The sequence below is a fragment of the Caenorhabditis remanei genome, chromosome X (assembly GCF_010183535.1).
Source record: "Caenorhabditis remanei strain PX506 chromosome X, whole genome shotgun sequence".
NCBI lineage: Eukaryota > Metazoa > Nematoda > Chromadorea > Rhabditida > Rhabditidae > Caenorhabditis > Caenorhabditis remanei.
The window spans coordinates 11,365,694-11,379,101 of record NC_071333.1 but is presented as its reverse complement, the minus strand read 5'-3'; the positions used below and the strand labels follow the sequence as shown (position 1 = coordinate 11,379,101).

Here is a 13,408-nt window from a genome sequence, read left to right as displayed (position 1 = left end):
AAACAAAAAACTTCGAAATTGCTGAAAACGGTGTATTTTGATAAACTAGACGTATTAAGCAAGTTTTTATGAGCTAAAATCGTTTTACTGGAGTTTTTGAGAAGTTATGAGCATCTGAATTCTCAGCTATTCGGGAAAAGATGCACCTTTTTATTATGTGCCATTTCTTGTAGAGTTGACGAAAAACGTTCTTGTTTCAGAATCAGATACCAATAACTACTAAGCTGCATTGTAGACGAAAAAAATGATTTAAAAAATTTTTGAGAATTTTTTTAAAAAACCTAAATTTCTAGAAAACCAGGTCACGTCACAAAAAAGCCATTTAGGTTGGTGTTTTCTCTTAAGAAGATATCGATTGGTTAGGGGGTCAGTCAAAATACATTCCATGTTAGTGGGAGATAAGCAATGTAACGAGAAAGAAAACATTTTAAAGCTTTGTTGTATTTAATCACGGCCCAGTCAAGGAAATCTCCTCAAATTTGGAATCAAAAAGAAAGAAGGGTAATAACGGAAAGGTAAATCAGCTAATTTGGTGTAGCTGGCAATGTGGCGTAACGGCAATCAGCGAGGAACAGGGCACTCAAACAGCGGATCAGAGAAAACGGCTCAAAAGACCCAAACATCCGTGTTTTCAGTCCTGCAAGTATTAGTAGCTTTTTAAAATAAGCTAGAATAGTCTCTAAAAATAAATGGATATATTTTGACGTCACTTTCAAATACGCTCGAATGTTATCGAACTAGATCACCACGTAAATTCACACTGAACGGTGCAAGTAGTAGTAAATGTCAGACCGCTACCCAGGACCGCTTTGCGGCTGAACGAGAAAGTGGATAGAGGTAAGTTGGTTTGTTTCTGGCCACGCTTTGGTGAATCGCATCTAAATTATAATTATCAGAATGTTTCTGAATACAAGATATAAAAAAGTGATAAATCATAAACTGAATGAAAATGTTGGATTAAAGGATTGTTAAGAGAATGATGGTCCAAGTTCTGCGGGTAAGTTCAAGCAGTGGCCATTATCCACCCTTTGAATTGTCTTTTTACTTTGAGAAAAAAGTGTTAAACATTTTAACTGTTTTTGGGACGAGATAGTATCGAAAGCAAAAAGAATTACCTTTTTTCAATGGGAATGAGTAGGAGAGAGGTGTTTCACAATATGATGGGTATGGACAGTTTTGAATACATTGAATGACCGGCAATCATAATATATAAAAATTTAGGTTTGGCAATTCGTATCAGTGTTTTTGCTACATTTGTAGAGTAGTTTGATTTTGATTCAAAAGTTGCAGACATTCGCCTCAAAGATTTATGAATCACAAGGCCATAGCAACTTCAATTTGACAGATTGGTTTCCACCAATTTTTTCGCTGGACGGACACCTAGTGATGCAGGCTGCTTCCCGTTGTACTCCCTTTTTTGTATCCAGATTTGTAATTTCTCCAATAAAAATTGTCTCATCAATCTTCCCCGTGTGTCCTCCTGCCCCCTCTCATTTAAAAAAGCAAAGCCAGAAACAAGGATCCACCAATTCGTCACATACTCGTGACGTGGCTGTACGAATACATTTTCTTTTGAGTCGGAAGACGATGAACGACGAAAAAAATTGGTGAATAGTGTGAATCTATACGCCCTTTATGGACTTTTTCACAGAAAGGAGAATTGGATGAAAAAGCCAAGAAGGCAATTGACCGAAATGGTTTCATTTATTGGCTCAGAACCAATTTTCCTATTGTACTGCAGAAATTTAGTAAAATACTCTGATGTTCCGAGAAGAAAAGTGAATCTACACATTTGGAATGAATCTTGAGAATAAATGACTTCTACAAAATACACTCGATGTACTTTAAATAAAACTGGAATCCCTTATATACAATGATTCCGTTGCTTTTTCCCTTGAAAATATATTCTACAATCCAGCAAAACCGATCTGACACTATCCAGGAAAACAGACATTTTTAATAAAAACGAAAGATATCACTTGACTCATTATTCTCAACCAGGCGTTTAATTTCCTGTGCACTGGATAACAAAAAACCAATTTCTGGAAGCTGACATTGATGGATACAATCACTGTATTCTCCCAAACTCATTACTCTTAGTCAAGAACAACAACGCCAGTAATATTTCAAAAACTCTTAGTCTTCATCGCTCTTCGAGAAGGCAAGAACCATTTATCTTCCGACGAAAAGTCTGCTGCCTGTTTTGTCGTTGTGCTCACGACATTGTTCTCATCTCATTTCCTAAGATTTTTTGCTTAGTTTTACGTGCTTCTCACTTTTTACCGAACATCCGTTTTGCAGACTTATGGCTGTTTGCTCTTTGTTCCGTGATGACGACTCCTTCCGTCGCTTTTTCGCTATCTTTTCATGGCTTCTCAAAATCATCACACTCATTGTGTAAGATCTAATAGTATACATTTTTCCCGTACTTCAAAAGATTTTTTTCAGTTTCTTCGCCAGCGTCCGTCTTCACGATCAATATCTCGCTCTACACGTCGAACAAAGAGAGGCTCGCGAGGAGAACGGTCCAGTCTCCAACTATCCAAGAAGACCACGCCGTGTTGCTTATCGTCCACTCTCCGCACCAACGGAATAGTCTCTTTTCTTTCTGAACGCCGTGCATTTTCTTCTTTTTTCAAATTCTTCTTGATGTATGTGATCTTTTATGAATGAATCCGCAGACGGCTTGAACTATGAAACATTGTGTAGACAATTCCATTCCCGCTACAAGTTTACCGTGTGTCAAACAAAATAGATAAATTGTAGTAGAATTGTACTATTGAAGACAATTCAAAAAAGATCTCCCGCTGTGAAGTCTCGAACTCTTGGTTTTTGGTGACGTTCTACTTGAATAGGGTGAAAATTAGAAAATATTGATTTTGACATTTACACATCTGGTTAGTTTGTCCCGACAGATGAGAGCTTCCAAAAGTGAAAGGAAAACTAATAATTCGAGTGGAAGGTAGACGGTTTTTTAGTACAAACTCAACTTACCAAAGTGCTATATCACAATTCTTCCAAAGTTTACTTCTAGGTGAAATTTTCCATGACAACAACGATAACTGTAGTTACTCTCCCACAAAAGTTCGGGGCGATCATTCCTACCGCTAAAAAAAACAAAAAATGAAATAAGTAAACTTTTTTTGTTACTAAGAAAAATCGACTACAATGTGGCAAGTGTAGCTAGGCTTGGTAATATCTGTTTTATAAACTGAGTGAGGACCATAAATTTAATCCCATTTATGGCAAATTCCGTAACCAACCTCCAAAGTATTTTTCTCCGCTAAAAATTTTGAAATCCAGTTGCAAAAAAAACTAATAAACTTTTATTATATATTTTTTGTTGAAACTAAGAAACGTACAAAACAAAGGGACCGCCTTGTCATATTTATCCGTCTCTTTCCCCATGAACCTGCCCTCAAAAACGTTTTTACCAAAAGCACATGACATTCGAAATGTAAACCAATTCAGATGCAAGATTTACAACTTTTTTTTCTGTGCTCTGCTCCCGTTTTGCATCCACCTACTTGTTGTTGCTATAGATAATGTCAAGGGTAACCGTGTCTCACCGACATTTAGTGCATCTCCTCGAAAAAAAAAACATGGCTCTGCATTCCCCCTCTTCAACATTTTATGCTCACCCTTTTGTATGAGAAAAGCGAGGAAAAGAGTGCGCGAGGCGGGTTAAAACCATTAGTTTTACGCGCTTTTGATTCGACTCCAATTACAGAAAATTTGGGGGCAGTGTAAATTTCCCGCATGACGTTTTGAAATCTCGTGCGTCGAGAGAATTTTACTGCTCAATTCCTTACTTTGATGGTTTTTTCAATGAGTTTTCATGGGGTACGGTAGTTCCTTCTCGAGCTCTGCGGGGGCTGCATTTCTCTCTTCCTCCAAATTTTTTGACATTTTCCAATGTCCTTCTTTTTCACCTCTTCTTTCTCACTATATTTTTTCCATTTCCTATTCTTTTGTATATCCCGCCCCAAATCTCCAGTCGCGACCCCTATAAGACACAAGGCTAAGCTCCACCCCCCCTGCCAAATCCGATACAATTTCAGTTTCAGTCTTTCTTCTTCATTTTCATTTTCTTTCTTCGATCTTGTCCCAAATCTTTTTGAGTCTTTTGAACAAAGAACTTTCTAGTTTCGATTTCGAGGGTATTCTCCTCCTCTTGGGAGGTATCAGCGTCCTGTGGATAACACAAAGGAAACCTAAAGGTACGCTAAGTAGTCTATCAAAGGGGAAAGGTAGGGGATGGGGTTGTATATGAGAAGTTAGATAAGTATTTAGTTATATGTTTACCAGTTTTTTTTTTTTGAAAGGGAAAAATAAACGTTTCTTGTACGATCTTGAGGTTGGGATTCTTCCAGATGTAAAAGATGGAAATGGTATAGTAGTCTAGTATAACGGGTGTGAGCTCATCAAAAGTTTGGCATCAGCCATTTGCTTTAATCCCACAATTACTTAGCTTTGAAAACTTGTAAAAACAGGTGAATCCGCCTGTTTTTTACTTATTATCGTAACTAGTCTTGATTAATCAGCTTGGGTGTAATATATGGAACTTGATAGTAAGTAGTTGAGCGTTAGAGGGAAAAAAACTGGTGCCTTTCTGATAGATAGTATGATGAATGCTGATAAAAGCACTGAAAAGTTGTTCGGGGATACCGAATATAATACGCATCGTGGATTACTGTAATCCTAAAATCTGCGCGCACGTTCTCCAAACAGAGAGTCTCCAATTTCATTACCATTATTTTCCTTTTTTGTTTCTTATCATTCAGGTTTTTTTCAGAAGAAGAGATTCCAACCGCAAGAGAAAATGAATGTCAAGATAAAGTTGTTCGTTGTTCTCCTTTCGCTTGCATACTTCTGCACTCCTGCAATCACTGACCAGAGTGAAGAAGTAGCTAAAATTCAAGAACTGGTAATAGCATTCGAAAAAAGTCGGAAAACTCATATTTCTTAATTCAAGATTGACACAACCTCAATTGGTTTAGATAAGTGTGAGACTGATGATGTCGTCATGTTTGCACTTCTCACTGTCATTATAGTGATTATGTTGCTGTGAGTCCTCTCATGAGAGAAAACAACTGACACAAAAGTTTCAGCATGCTCTACATTTACGTTAACTCTTGGGCTACCTATTGGAATATTCCTGACAATGTTTCAGAAGAACAGCGAAATGCTTTGGAGCAAGAAGAAGAAAGAAAGGATCGAGAATTCTTGCAAAGTAAAACTCATCCAAGTAGTCTCGTACTAATTTTGCAACTTCAGCGTTCCCTGTGATCACAACCATTGTTGTGTTGAGCATTACTATCAGAGAACTCATCTATTTCAACTTCGAAGAACTGCCCGGAATTGGAAAGCTTCCTAATAAAAATACGATGCGAGCCTATGGCTTGTCCATTCTCTTGAAGTTAGTATCTAAAAGATTTCGAGAGAAACATCTATTTCCAGCAGTATTCCGGTATCAATCTATCTTGTCTACAAACTCCTTCCAACATTTGTAATTGCGGTCCACTCGAAATCCTTCCAAATCCTCATGGCTATCGTTTCCTTTCTGATTGTTCTGATCTCGACGTATTGTATGCTGGAATCCGGGTAAATGTGAAACATACAAATAATGTATCAGGAATAAGCCATAATAATCTGGAATGTCTCGGTCAGAAGTATTTTTGTAGTTGTATAGATAAAAATGCATCTTACGAAAAAAATCATTCTCTGACCAAAAATAGGCAGGATCAATACATGCAGTCACATGACTCGCCCGTCACTTTTTTCTCCTAAGTTTTTTTTCTGGCTGAAGTTAACCGAAGAATCGGGATTATACATTATTTTGGCTAAATAGGAAAGTAAAACTTCTCCTTATAGTTTACAAAGCTTCACTACAAAACTGACTGAAAAATTTGTCAATTTTCGGTAGAATTTTTGTGGATCATTTGTGATTCTTCTCATGGAAATCATTTCCAGAAAGCATATGAAGATTTTCTTCCAAATAACCAGAAAGCAAAATTTTCAAACCTTCTGAGATTACTTTTTGCTGATGTAACAACTACTTTTGGAATTTTGCCAGAATTATATTTTTCGAATACTGAGAGCTTCAAAATGTAATGATCCCTGCTCTAGAAAAAAACTATACTAAAACTCATATTTTCCAGTGCTCACCGTACCAATTTCAATGGATTGGTTGCAACCATCGTCGAACAATTGGAAGAGTTGTTCCTTTGATTTCTTTTACATTTTCTTCCGAAAATTTCACATTTCCATTCAATTTATTCGTCTCATTCAAATCCTTGAATTATTGTCTTCCTTATGTTGCTCTTCGTTTTTCTTCTTCCTCCTGCCGGTCGAAACGACGGCTCATTCGATGCGAGCAGCCATTTGTTGAATTTGCTGCCACGTCAGTAGAAGCGCACGACTTTTTCTTTCCTTTCGCTTTTTCCTCTCTGCTTTTGCAATTATAATTGAACGTTTGAATGGAAATAACATGGTTCTGAATTTCTCATGCTCATCCTCTAACTTTTCTGAGTTTCTCACTATTTGGTTCAATACCAATTCTTATCTCACTTTGACCATATCCACTGTTTTTCTAATTCGTTATCAGAATTTGACAATGTATCGAAACATGAACAACTTTATGCACCCATCCTTGCCAATGGCCAACATACTTCTATGGTTCGCAATTGTTCTTGGAGTACTCACGGCGGTTGCCGTTTTGTGAGCCAACTGAAACTATGATGTTTCTGAAAACAGGATTTTTGTAGCGGTTGCCTCTTCCTGCTTGTTGTCGAGCCATTCATTCAACGTCGCCGCTTTGCTCGTGCTGCTCATGTTGCAGCTCGCTTCAATCGGGATAATGATACTGCGGTCTTGTTAACCAGGACCGGGAATAGCGTGTATCCCTGAGACAACGTGAGTTGATTTCTATCACCTTGTCATCTTCTTAGAGGTTTTCAACTTTTCAGAATTGTCACGCTTCTCCTCCATATTTACTCTTTTTTGTACATCTTCCCTTCTGGCGTTTTATACCTCATGACTTTTTGGATTCAACGAAAAGAAACCAATCCCCTGAGTAGCTAATTGAAATCTGTTTACTATAAAAAATATTCTCACCATATTCGTTCGAAAGAGATTTTGAATAATTGATGTTAGTCGGTGATAGCTTACCGATTGTTATCTTCTATGCCTCTCTCTTTTTTCCTCATTTCAATTTTTAGATAACTATGGAGCTTCCAGAGCAAGGTGCAATCTATTTGGTCGCTTTTCTCTCTCTGCTTTTGTGCTTCTTTGTGTGAGACGTTTTCTATCTTTACTTTTAGTACATAGTCTTCAGTGCAGTGTTCTTATTGGATGTGAAACTATTCTGTACTGTACTACACGTCCATTGAATTACTTCGACGAAGCCAAGAAACTGGATGCAGAAATTGCAAGACAAGCTAAGAAAGCTACAAAAGCTCGGGTCATGGCGAACAATGAAAATAATGGAATTACGGAAATGACTGTTTGAAAATTGGTCCGAATGCTTGAATGTCAACCTGCTGTTTGTGATAAATGTGTAGCATAGTTGGAATAACAGTGTTAGCATGTAATGAATTAAAAATATTAATCCAAGTTCAGGCTCTCTTATTTTTCAAAACATTGGAAGAGTATTGAAGCGAAATTCCGTCTGTGCTGTTATGATATACTTGGAACTCTTATTAGACAAGTACCAACAAAACATTTTCGGAGGTTTTAATAAGTGGTTCCTCTCTTATAACCATAATTTACATTCCAGATTGAAATTTCATGGAAGAGCTCGTGCGCTACTAAAGTACTTTTATCGAATTTCTTTCTTTCTTTTCAGTTCGCTTTCGCCTTGTCTGCTTTTGTTAATTTGTCCGCTTGCCTCTTCATTAATATCACACTCAATAAAATGTTTCCAGGTATCTACAATGATGACCTCGCAGACTCTGCTTTTCGCTTTTCTTGCTGCCTTGCTGGTAGTGTCACTATTGATGTGAGTTTATTCTTAAGAACCGAATAAGTACAAAAGCAAACCTCGCTGCGACCAAAAACACGTGTTTCTGTTCCAGTGTCTTCATCCTTCTTGAGGAATACGGATTTTGCAGTGGCACTGGTCGCCACACGAGACTTCATGGAACTGAGGATTCCTCGACCAAACGTGAAGAGAATCCAGTTGTGGAAATCGAAATGACGGAGTTCAATCGTATCTCGGAGGATGATATCGAACAATAGATGGTTCACTTGATGTAATTCCAACAGTTATTGCTCAACTAACATCTGCATATATTTCTTTTAATATGATACATCTAACCAACTATGATTTAAAAAAGTCTAAGTTGATGTCATGTTGCCAACTATTTGTTCTCATAACACACGGTTTCAACTCCGTGATGATTTATCTCTGCTTCTTCTTACGTTTGCTCATTATTTTCTGTGTGTTCCATATGTACTAACAATCAATTCCAGATGTTCGATTTTCTGAATCCATCCGTCAAATACGCACTCATCGTCATCATTATTTGCGCCATCGCTATCTGGTACATTGGCACCTGCCTGCTTCATTGAAAACATTATTTTTCAGCTCTTGCGTGATCATCGAAAGAATCATCAAGCACTTCTTCCCGATCAGCGACGAGGAGCTCCAGAGAATCATGGCTGAAAATCGGCGACGACTTCTGCCGGCTGCACTAGCTGCTCTAGCTTCTCCAGCTGCTCCAGCTACTCCAGCTCCTACAGCTCGTCAAGCTCCAATTGTTCCTCAAGTCATCATTACGATCCATCCTGCTGAGAGTGATGACGAGATAAGTCTTCAAGAAACTCCGATATTGAGATCAAATTATTATGTGGAGCAAGTTACTTCATTGTAACTGAGGTATGAAATAGATCCCGTGGACGCTTGCATCTGGTCAATTTTGAGTGATAATTGAATTCCTTCCCTTTTCGTGTTTTTCTTCTAAATTTGTGTCCGAAAAAAACTTCTTCTCCAATTTATACCTTACTTATTCATTAATCATACGGTTGAAATCCGTGGAATCCTTTTTATTTCTAATTTTTCAATGTATTTATTTATGGCCTTTCTCATATACAGTCTGATGATTCTTCCTGGTGCATTGGCAGCTCTCGCATATTTGGTCTTCGTTGTTGGACTGGCTGTTTTCATGTCGCTGTGAGCGTTTTTAAAGAATAAAGAACGGTAATTCAAGAAAAATTTCAGAATGTGCTCGATTTTCGGAGTGGCAACGTATCCATCGCCTCAGAATAAGGGTCTTTTGGAGAAAAAATCTTCTGACCAATCAGAAAATCTTTCTATCAAAAATTATAACACTTCGCCACCAACTGAAGAAATATCACCAAACAGCTAATACTGGAAATGAAATTGTTGTTCGAATACCGTCTTGTTCCATCTATATCACTATGGTTTCCATACCTCTAACTACTTCCTTTCTATCTTTTCCTTGCATGTTTCTAATCTTGATTCAGGATGCATTTTCCCATCGACAGCCACATTCCGACCTCCGTCGTTCTCATTCTCGTTTTCCTTGCTCTTCTTTGGGGAGTCATCGTGTAAGATCTTCCATGGAAACATAACAAAATTATATTTTGCACATTTTGCAGTGCTTGTTACATCGCCGATGTCGCATGGGCCGTTTGCTTTGCTCAAAATGCTATCAACTCGATGAAAGAGACTGAATTGCGCCGTCAAGCTGTTTCACGTCGCCCCGTGTTCATCATCGGAGAGCATAAAACACGCCATGAAAACGTTGAACGACTCATTCGAACAGTTTGAGACGCCGATTAAAGGTGAGGAAATTTGAAAATAAGAAATGTACAGGTAATTTCGAGATCAGTTCTTAAAATGTAAAGCTGAGTTGATGAATGAGGGCCAAATTCGGCCAGCCAGCATGTAGCTTTAAGGTTAACTTTTCATTTTGCTTCTAGTTTGATTGCTTTCAATATATAATTAATCAATTCGGAAAGAGTATGATCAGACCAAATTGCAAAGCTATTTTAATTTTAAGAAATTTTAGCTTTACATTATAGTAATAGGTAGTAATTCACAGGTATAATGAAATACTATTCAGCTTGTGAACGTCTCCGGTTCTCATTGCTCTTCTTCATTCACTCACTATGCTTCTGCTTCCGATCAGCCATACTTTGCCAACTATCTGCCTATCTGCTTGATTGACCTCTTGTTAATGAAAAATTGGTTTCAATTTCACTTCAAAACTTATAATTCTCAATTTATTCGGTTTCCAACCACCGTTTATATATTTTATATCTTTTGATATGTTTTAATTCTTCGTTTAATCTCTTGATACAGAATTTTGATTGAACGACAACTGTGCTTAGCAACTATGGCCGTTTGCATCAACATGGATATCGTCAAGGCAATCTACATCCTCATTCTTATTGTTTGGAGCGGATTTCTGTGAGGATAAATAACTAGTGACTCTACTCACGTGAACACTTTTCTTTCAGTTTTGTTCTTCTTTGCACTCTCATCCGCGAATGGTTCTTCCCAGAGCCAAAACATCTCCAAAAGATTGAAGAGGAGAAGGACTACGTTCCACCTCCCAAATACGTCTCTCTCGACGTTGCCGACCTCGAAAAAACGCATGGATTGGAGATCTACCAAGAAACATCTGACACTCTTCCTCTTCTCCCAATTTGAGGTGAGTTGATGGACATGAGTTTAGTGAAGTTGATTTCATCATCAACTTCTTATTAGAGTAGTTACTCTTGTTGCTAGAATATAGTTTTACTCGAAACGTAAACTGTATTCTAGTAATACTTGACTCATAACAAATTAGTCTTTAAGAAATTACTACATTTCAGGTGGTTGCCTCTCCAGCAATGACAAGCAATGACAATAATCTCTAGACAAGGCAACACATTCTCCGAATAATTTTAAATGAAAATACTCACTAATTTTGAAACAAACATCCCGAAACAAATTTTGCTTTCTTACACACATTCTTCCGAGCTTTAGAACTACAAAATTCCCACAATTTTTTGAAATATTTTGATAAACCATTGTCATTGCGTTTTTCGTTGTTCATTCCTTCCTATTGGTTGGTTTTGCCAAATTCATTTCTGTTTTTTTTTGTTTTTCTTGATTTCCAATCAATGAGTTAAGGTTATAAAAGGTAAGACAAAATGGAAGAATCATTCGAACTTGCAAACTTCGTCCCAGTGTTCTTTATTCTTGCTGTCTTGCTGATATCGGCGTCCGTGATGTAAGGACTTATGAAAAGAATGGATCAATAACGAACTCAACCGGTTACAGTGCTTGGTATAGCGTTACACAAGTCTTTAGCAAAATCTCAAGTCACATTGCACAAACGTCGGTGAATCGAGATTTGGAGTCAGGACCGTCTCCCAAAACTTCAAAAGGTACTTTTTCACAAGCATGACGTAAGGTGCATTTTTTTCTTTCAGGAGATTCCTCGTGAGCAACTCAGTTATTATCAAGTGGTCCATTTGTCTGTCTAATAAATGTTTTGTGAAATGTCCTTTGTCCACCCGATCCAGTGGTTTCTTGGTTTACCTCCATGTTCATACCTAATTTCTCCCTACTAACATTATGTTTTTATATCTATGCTGTTTATGTTTATTTTTTTCTAAATGGGAACAAATCAATATTCAATTTTCAGATGGAGTCGTCGACTGCTATCAAGTACCACATCCCACCTATGATCATCTTTGTGGTCGTTGTTATTTCGTGCCTCATGTGAGTGATTACTAGTTTTTTCATCACTTTCACATCAAACAATTTTGATGAGAATATTTATGCAAAACTTTTGAGTTCTTTGAAACATTCCCATTTTTACAGTATTGGCTTCCTGGTCGACTACATTATGCAAAAACACGGGTGCTGTGGTCGTCGTGGTGGATGCTGCAGGCCGGAGCAAGAGCGTCCTGATGGCGGTGGAGATGGACTAGGAGCCATCCCTCTGGCGTCAATAAATACTCAAAATAATCAACTACCTCGAAGACTTCCACTGCTTCCAAGCGCTCCGCAGCAGGACACGCGTGTCTGATAGTCTTCTGATTCTGCCCTTTACAATTCAATATATCTCATTATTGATCGATTTCTATTTACATTATATCAAAAACTTATCTATTCAATAAATGGGGGGGGGGGGTTAAATATGATTTAAACTGTTATTAATAGCATATCAAAAAACTTACCGGTTTCTGCAAATTTATGGATACTTGCATTTCAGACGATGCTACAAGAAAGTTTGATGATTTTTCAAGACACTCTAATCCTCGAGAAAATTACGGACAAAAATTAAAACGGAAAAGAGTTGGAAATTGCAAAAATGAGAAGTTTAAAATGAAAGATAGACGGCTCGAATCAAAACTGGAAGGTCTCAGACGGAAGTTCGTCAACTTTTCTTGAAATTTTAGGATGGGGGAAGTAATTTGAGATCTGGAGGTTTTATTATGCAACTATGCAACAGTAATTTACAGCATGAAAAAAAAAGCAAAACAGAGAACTAAACAGTAAAAAACCAGAACGAAGTTAACGGTATTCCGTTCATCTTGGTGAAAAAACGTATTCTTGATAATATAATTATTACATAGTGTGTTCAAAATTCCTATTTGATTTATTTTGATTTTTAGTTTCAGAATCCCTGATTTTTATATTGAACAGGAACAGTTATTCACCGCTCCTTCCAATAGCGCATCTTACTTTTCTTCATCTCAAATTTCATTCGAATCCCTCTCTTCTCCTCCAATTTCGAATATTCACATCGCATGACACAAAATCACGTCCTGATAATCCCCAAGAGTAACAAATTAGCTCTAAGTCGTTTATACCTTCTTTCCACCTTTTTCGGTAGTCACATGCAGTGAGACGCGGGAAGCTGTTAATTGTTGAAGAGGTGCGAAAGAAACACGAGCAACTCTTCTCTGGGAGAAATTAGCTCCTCCCACCTGCATTCCATTTTTCACCTCATACGCTTGTTATTCGGTTCTCAAAAATGAAATTGATTAACATCCTGCTTCTCCTTGTTGTGCTTTCGCAGTTGAAGGTAAGTTAATCGATATTTTTTATTGATTTCAAAACTTAAGTTACAACTTCCTGCAGAAATATATTTTTTCAGAATGTTACCCTTGTCGAAGAGTCAGAAGACGACGACTTCGCATATTTTGTAACTCAGAGAATGCTGGAATTTCACAGGAAAATGCTAGCTGACTCGACAAAAAAAACAACTCCTTCACCATCAAAAAGATGTGGTGGACCACTATCCAGTTTTGTTTCTGTTGTCGTCGTGTAAGTCGTGTTGGTTTCAATGTTCATCTCATTTTTGATTTTCCAGGCTTTCAAGTCAATGGTGATCCTAACGATATTGATGCTGTAGCTTCATTTTGGGCCGGAACCCGCTCTCCT

The 13,408-nt window shown here is 37.5% G+C and overlaps 9 protein-coding genes across 9 annotated transcripts; all 9 read left to right on the top strand.

The window, feature by feature from the left end:
- Nucleotides 1–2,305: 2,305 nt before the first annotated feature.
- Nucleotides 2,306–2,596, top strand: GCK72_024254 (uncharacterized protein; the record flags this gene model as incomplete). Its single annotated transcript, XM_003117733.1, has 2 exons — nucleotides 2,306–2,397; nucleotides 2,449–2,596. The coding sequence occupies 2 exons, from the start codon at nucleotides 2,306–2,308 to the stop codon at nucleotides 2,594–2,596; spliced, it is 240 nt and encodes a 79-aa protein (XP_003117781.1).
- A 2,226-nt stretch (nucleotides 2,597–4,822) lies between these two features.
- Nucleotides 4,823–6,231, top strand: GCK72_024253 (uncharacterized protein; the record flags this gene model as incomplete). The annotated part of the gene is made up of 5 exons (XM_053735794.1): nucleotides 4,823–4,927; nucleotides 4,976–5,067; nucleotides 5,112–5,233; nucleotides 5,278–5,419; nucleotides 6,162–6,231. The coding sequence occupies 5 exons, from the start codon at nucleotides 4,823–4,825 to the stop codon at nucleotides 6,229–6,231; spliced, it is 531 nt and encodes a 176-aa protein (XP_053579360.1).
- A 427-nt stretch (nucleotides 6,232–6,658) lies between these two features.
- GCK72_024252 (uncharacterized protein) lies at nucleotides 6,659–7,510 on the top strand (the record flags this gene model as incomplete). The annotated part of the gene is made up of 3 exons (XM_053735793.1): nucleotides 6,659–6,720; nucleotides 6,768–6,870; nucleotides 7,337–7,510. 3 exons carry the CDS (start codon nucleotides 6,659–6,661, stop codon nucleotides 7,508–7,510), a joined length of 339 nt encoding a protein of 112 aa, XP_053579359.1.
- A 424-nt stretch (nucleotides 7,511–7,934) lies between these two features.
- On the top strand, nucleotides 7,935–8,238 carry GCK72_024251 (uncharacterized protein; the record flags this gene model as incomplete). Its single annotated transcript, XM_003118354.2, has 2 exons — nucleotides 7,935–7,999; nucleotides 8,076–8,238. 2 exons carry the CDS (start codon nucleotides 7,935–7,937, stop codon nucleotides 8,236–8,238), a joined length of 228 nt encoding a protein of 75 aa, XP_003118402.2.
- A 234-nt stretch (nucleotides 8,239–8,472) lies between these two features.
- GCK72_024250 (uncharacterized protein) lies at nucleotides 8,473–8,873 on the top strand (the record flags this gene model as incomplete). Its single annotated transcript, XM_003117523.2, has 2 exons — nucleotides 8,473–8,543; nucleotides 8,588–8,873. 2 exons carry the CDS (start codon nucleotides 8,473–8,475, stop codon nucleotides 8,871–8,873), a joined length of 357 nt encoding a protein of 118 aa, XP_003117571.2.
- A 614-nt stretch (nucleotides 8,874–9,487) lies between these two features.
- GCK72_024249 (uncharacterized protein) lies at nucleotides 9,488–9,793 on the top strand (the record flags this gene model as incomplete). The annotated part of the gene is made up of 2 exons (XM_053735792.1): nucleotides 9,488–9,570; nucleotides 9,622–9,793. 2 exons carry the CDS (start codon nucleotides 9,488–9,490, stop codon nucleotides 9,791–9,793), a joined length of 255 nt encoding a protein of 84 aa, XP_053579358.1.
- A 568-nt stretch (nucleotides 9,794–10,361) lies between these two features.
- Nucleotides 10,362–10,678, top strand: GCK72_024248 (uncharacterized protein; the record flags this gene model as incomplete). The annotated part of the gene is made up of 2 exons (XM_053735791.1): nucleotides 10,362–10,435; nucleotides 10,486–10,678. The coding sequence occupies 2 exons, from the start codon at nucleotides 10,362–10,364 to the stop codon at nucleotides 10,676–10,678; spliced, it is 267 nt and encodes an 88-aa protein (XP_053579357.1).
- A 485-nt stretch (nucleotides 10,679–11,163) lies between these two features.
- Nucleotides 11,164–12,047, top strand: GCK72_024247 (uncharacterized protein; the record flags this gene model as incomplete). Its single annotated transcript, XM_053735790.1, has 4 exons — nucleotides 11,164–11,243; nucleotides 11,294–11,354; nucleotides 11,661–11,737; nucleotides 11,840–12,047. 4 exons carry the CDS (start codon nucleotides 11,164–11,166, stop codon nucleotides 12,045–12,047), a joined length of 426 nt encoding a protein of 141 aa, XP_053579356.1.
- A 951-nt stretch (nucleotides 12,048–12,998) lies between these two features.
- GCK72_024246 (uncharacterized protein) lies at nucleotides 12,999–13,295 on the top strand (the record flags this gene model as incomplete). Its single annotated transcript, XM_003118282.2, has 2 exons — nucleotides 12,999–13,049; nucleotides 13,122–13,295. 2 exons carry the CDS (start codon nucleotides 12,999–13,001, stop codon nucleotides 13,293–13,295), a joined length of 225 nt encoding a protein of 74 aa, XP_003118330.2.
- Nucleotides 13,296–13,408: the final 113 nt, after the last annotated feature.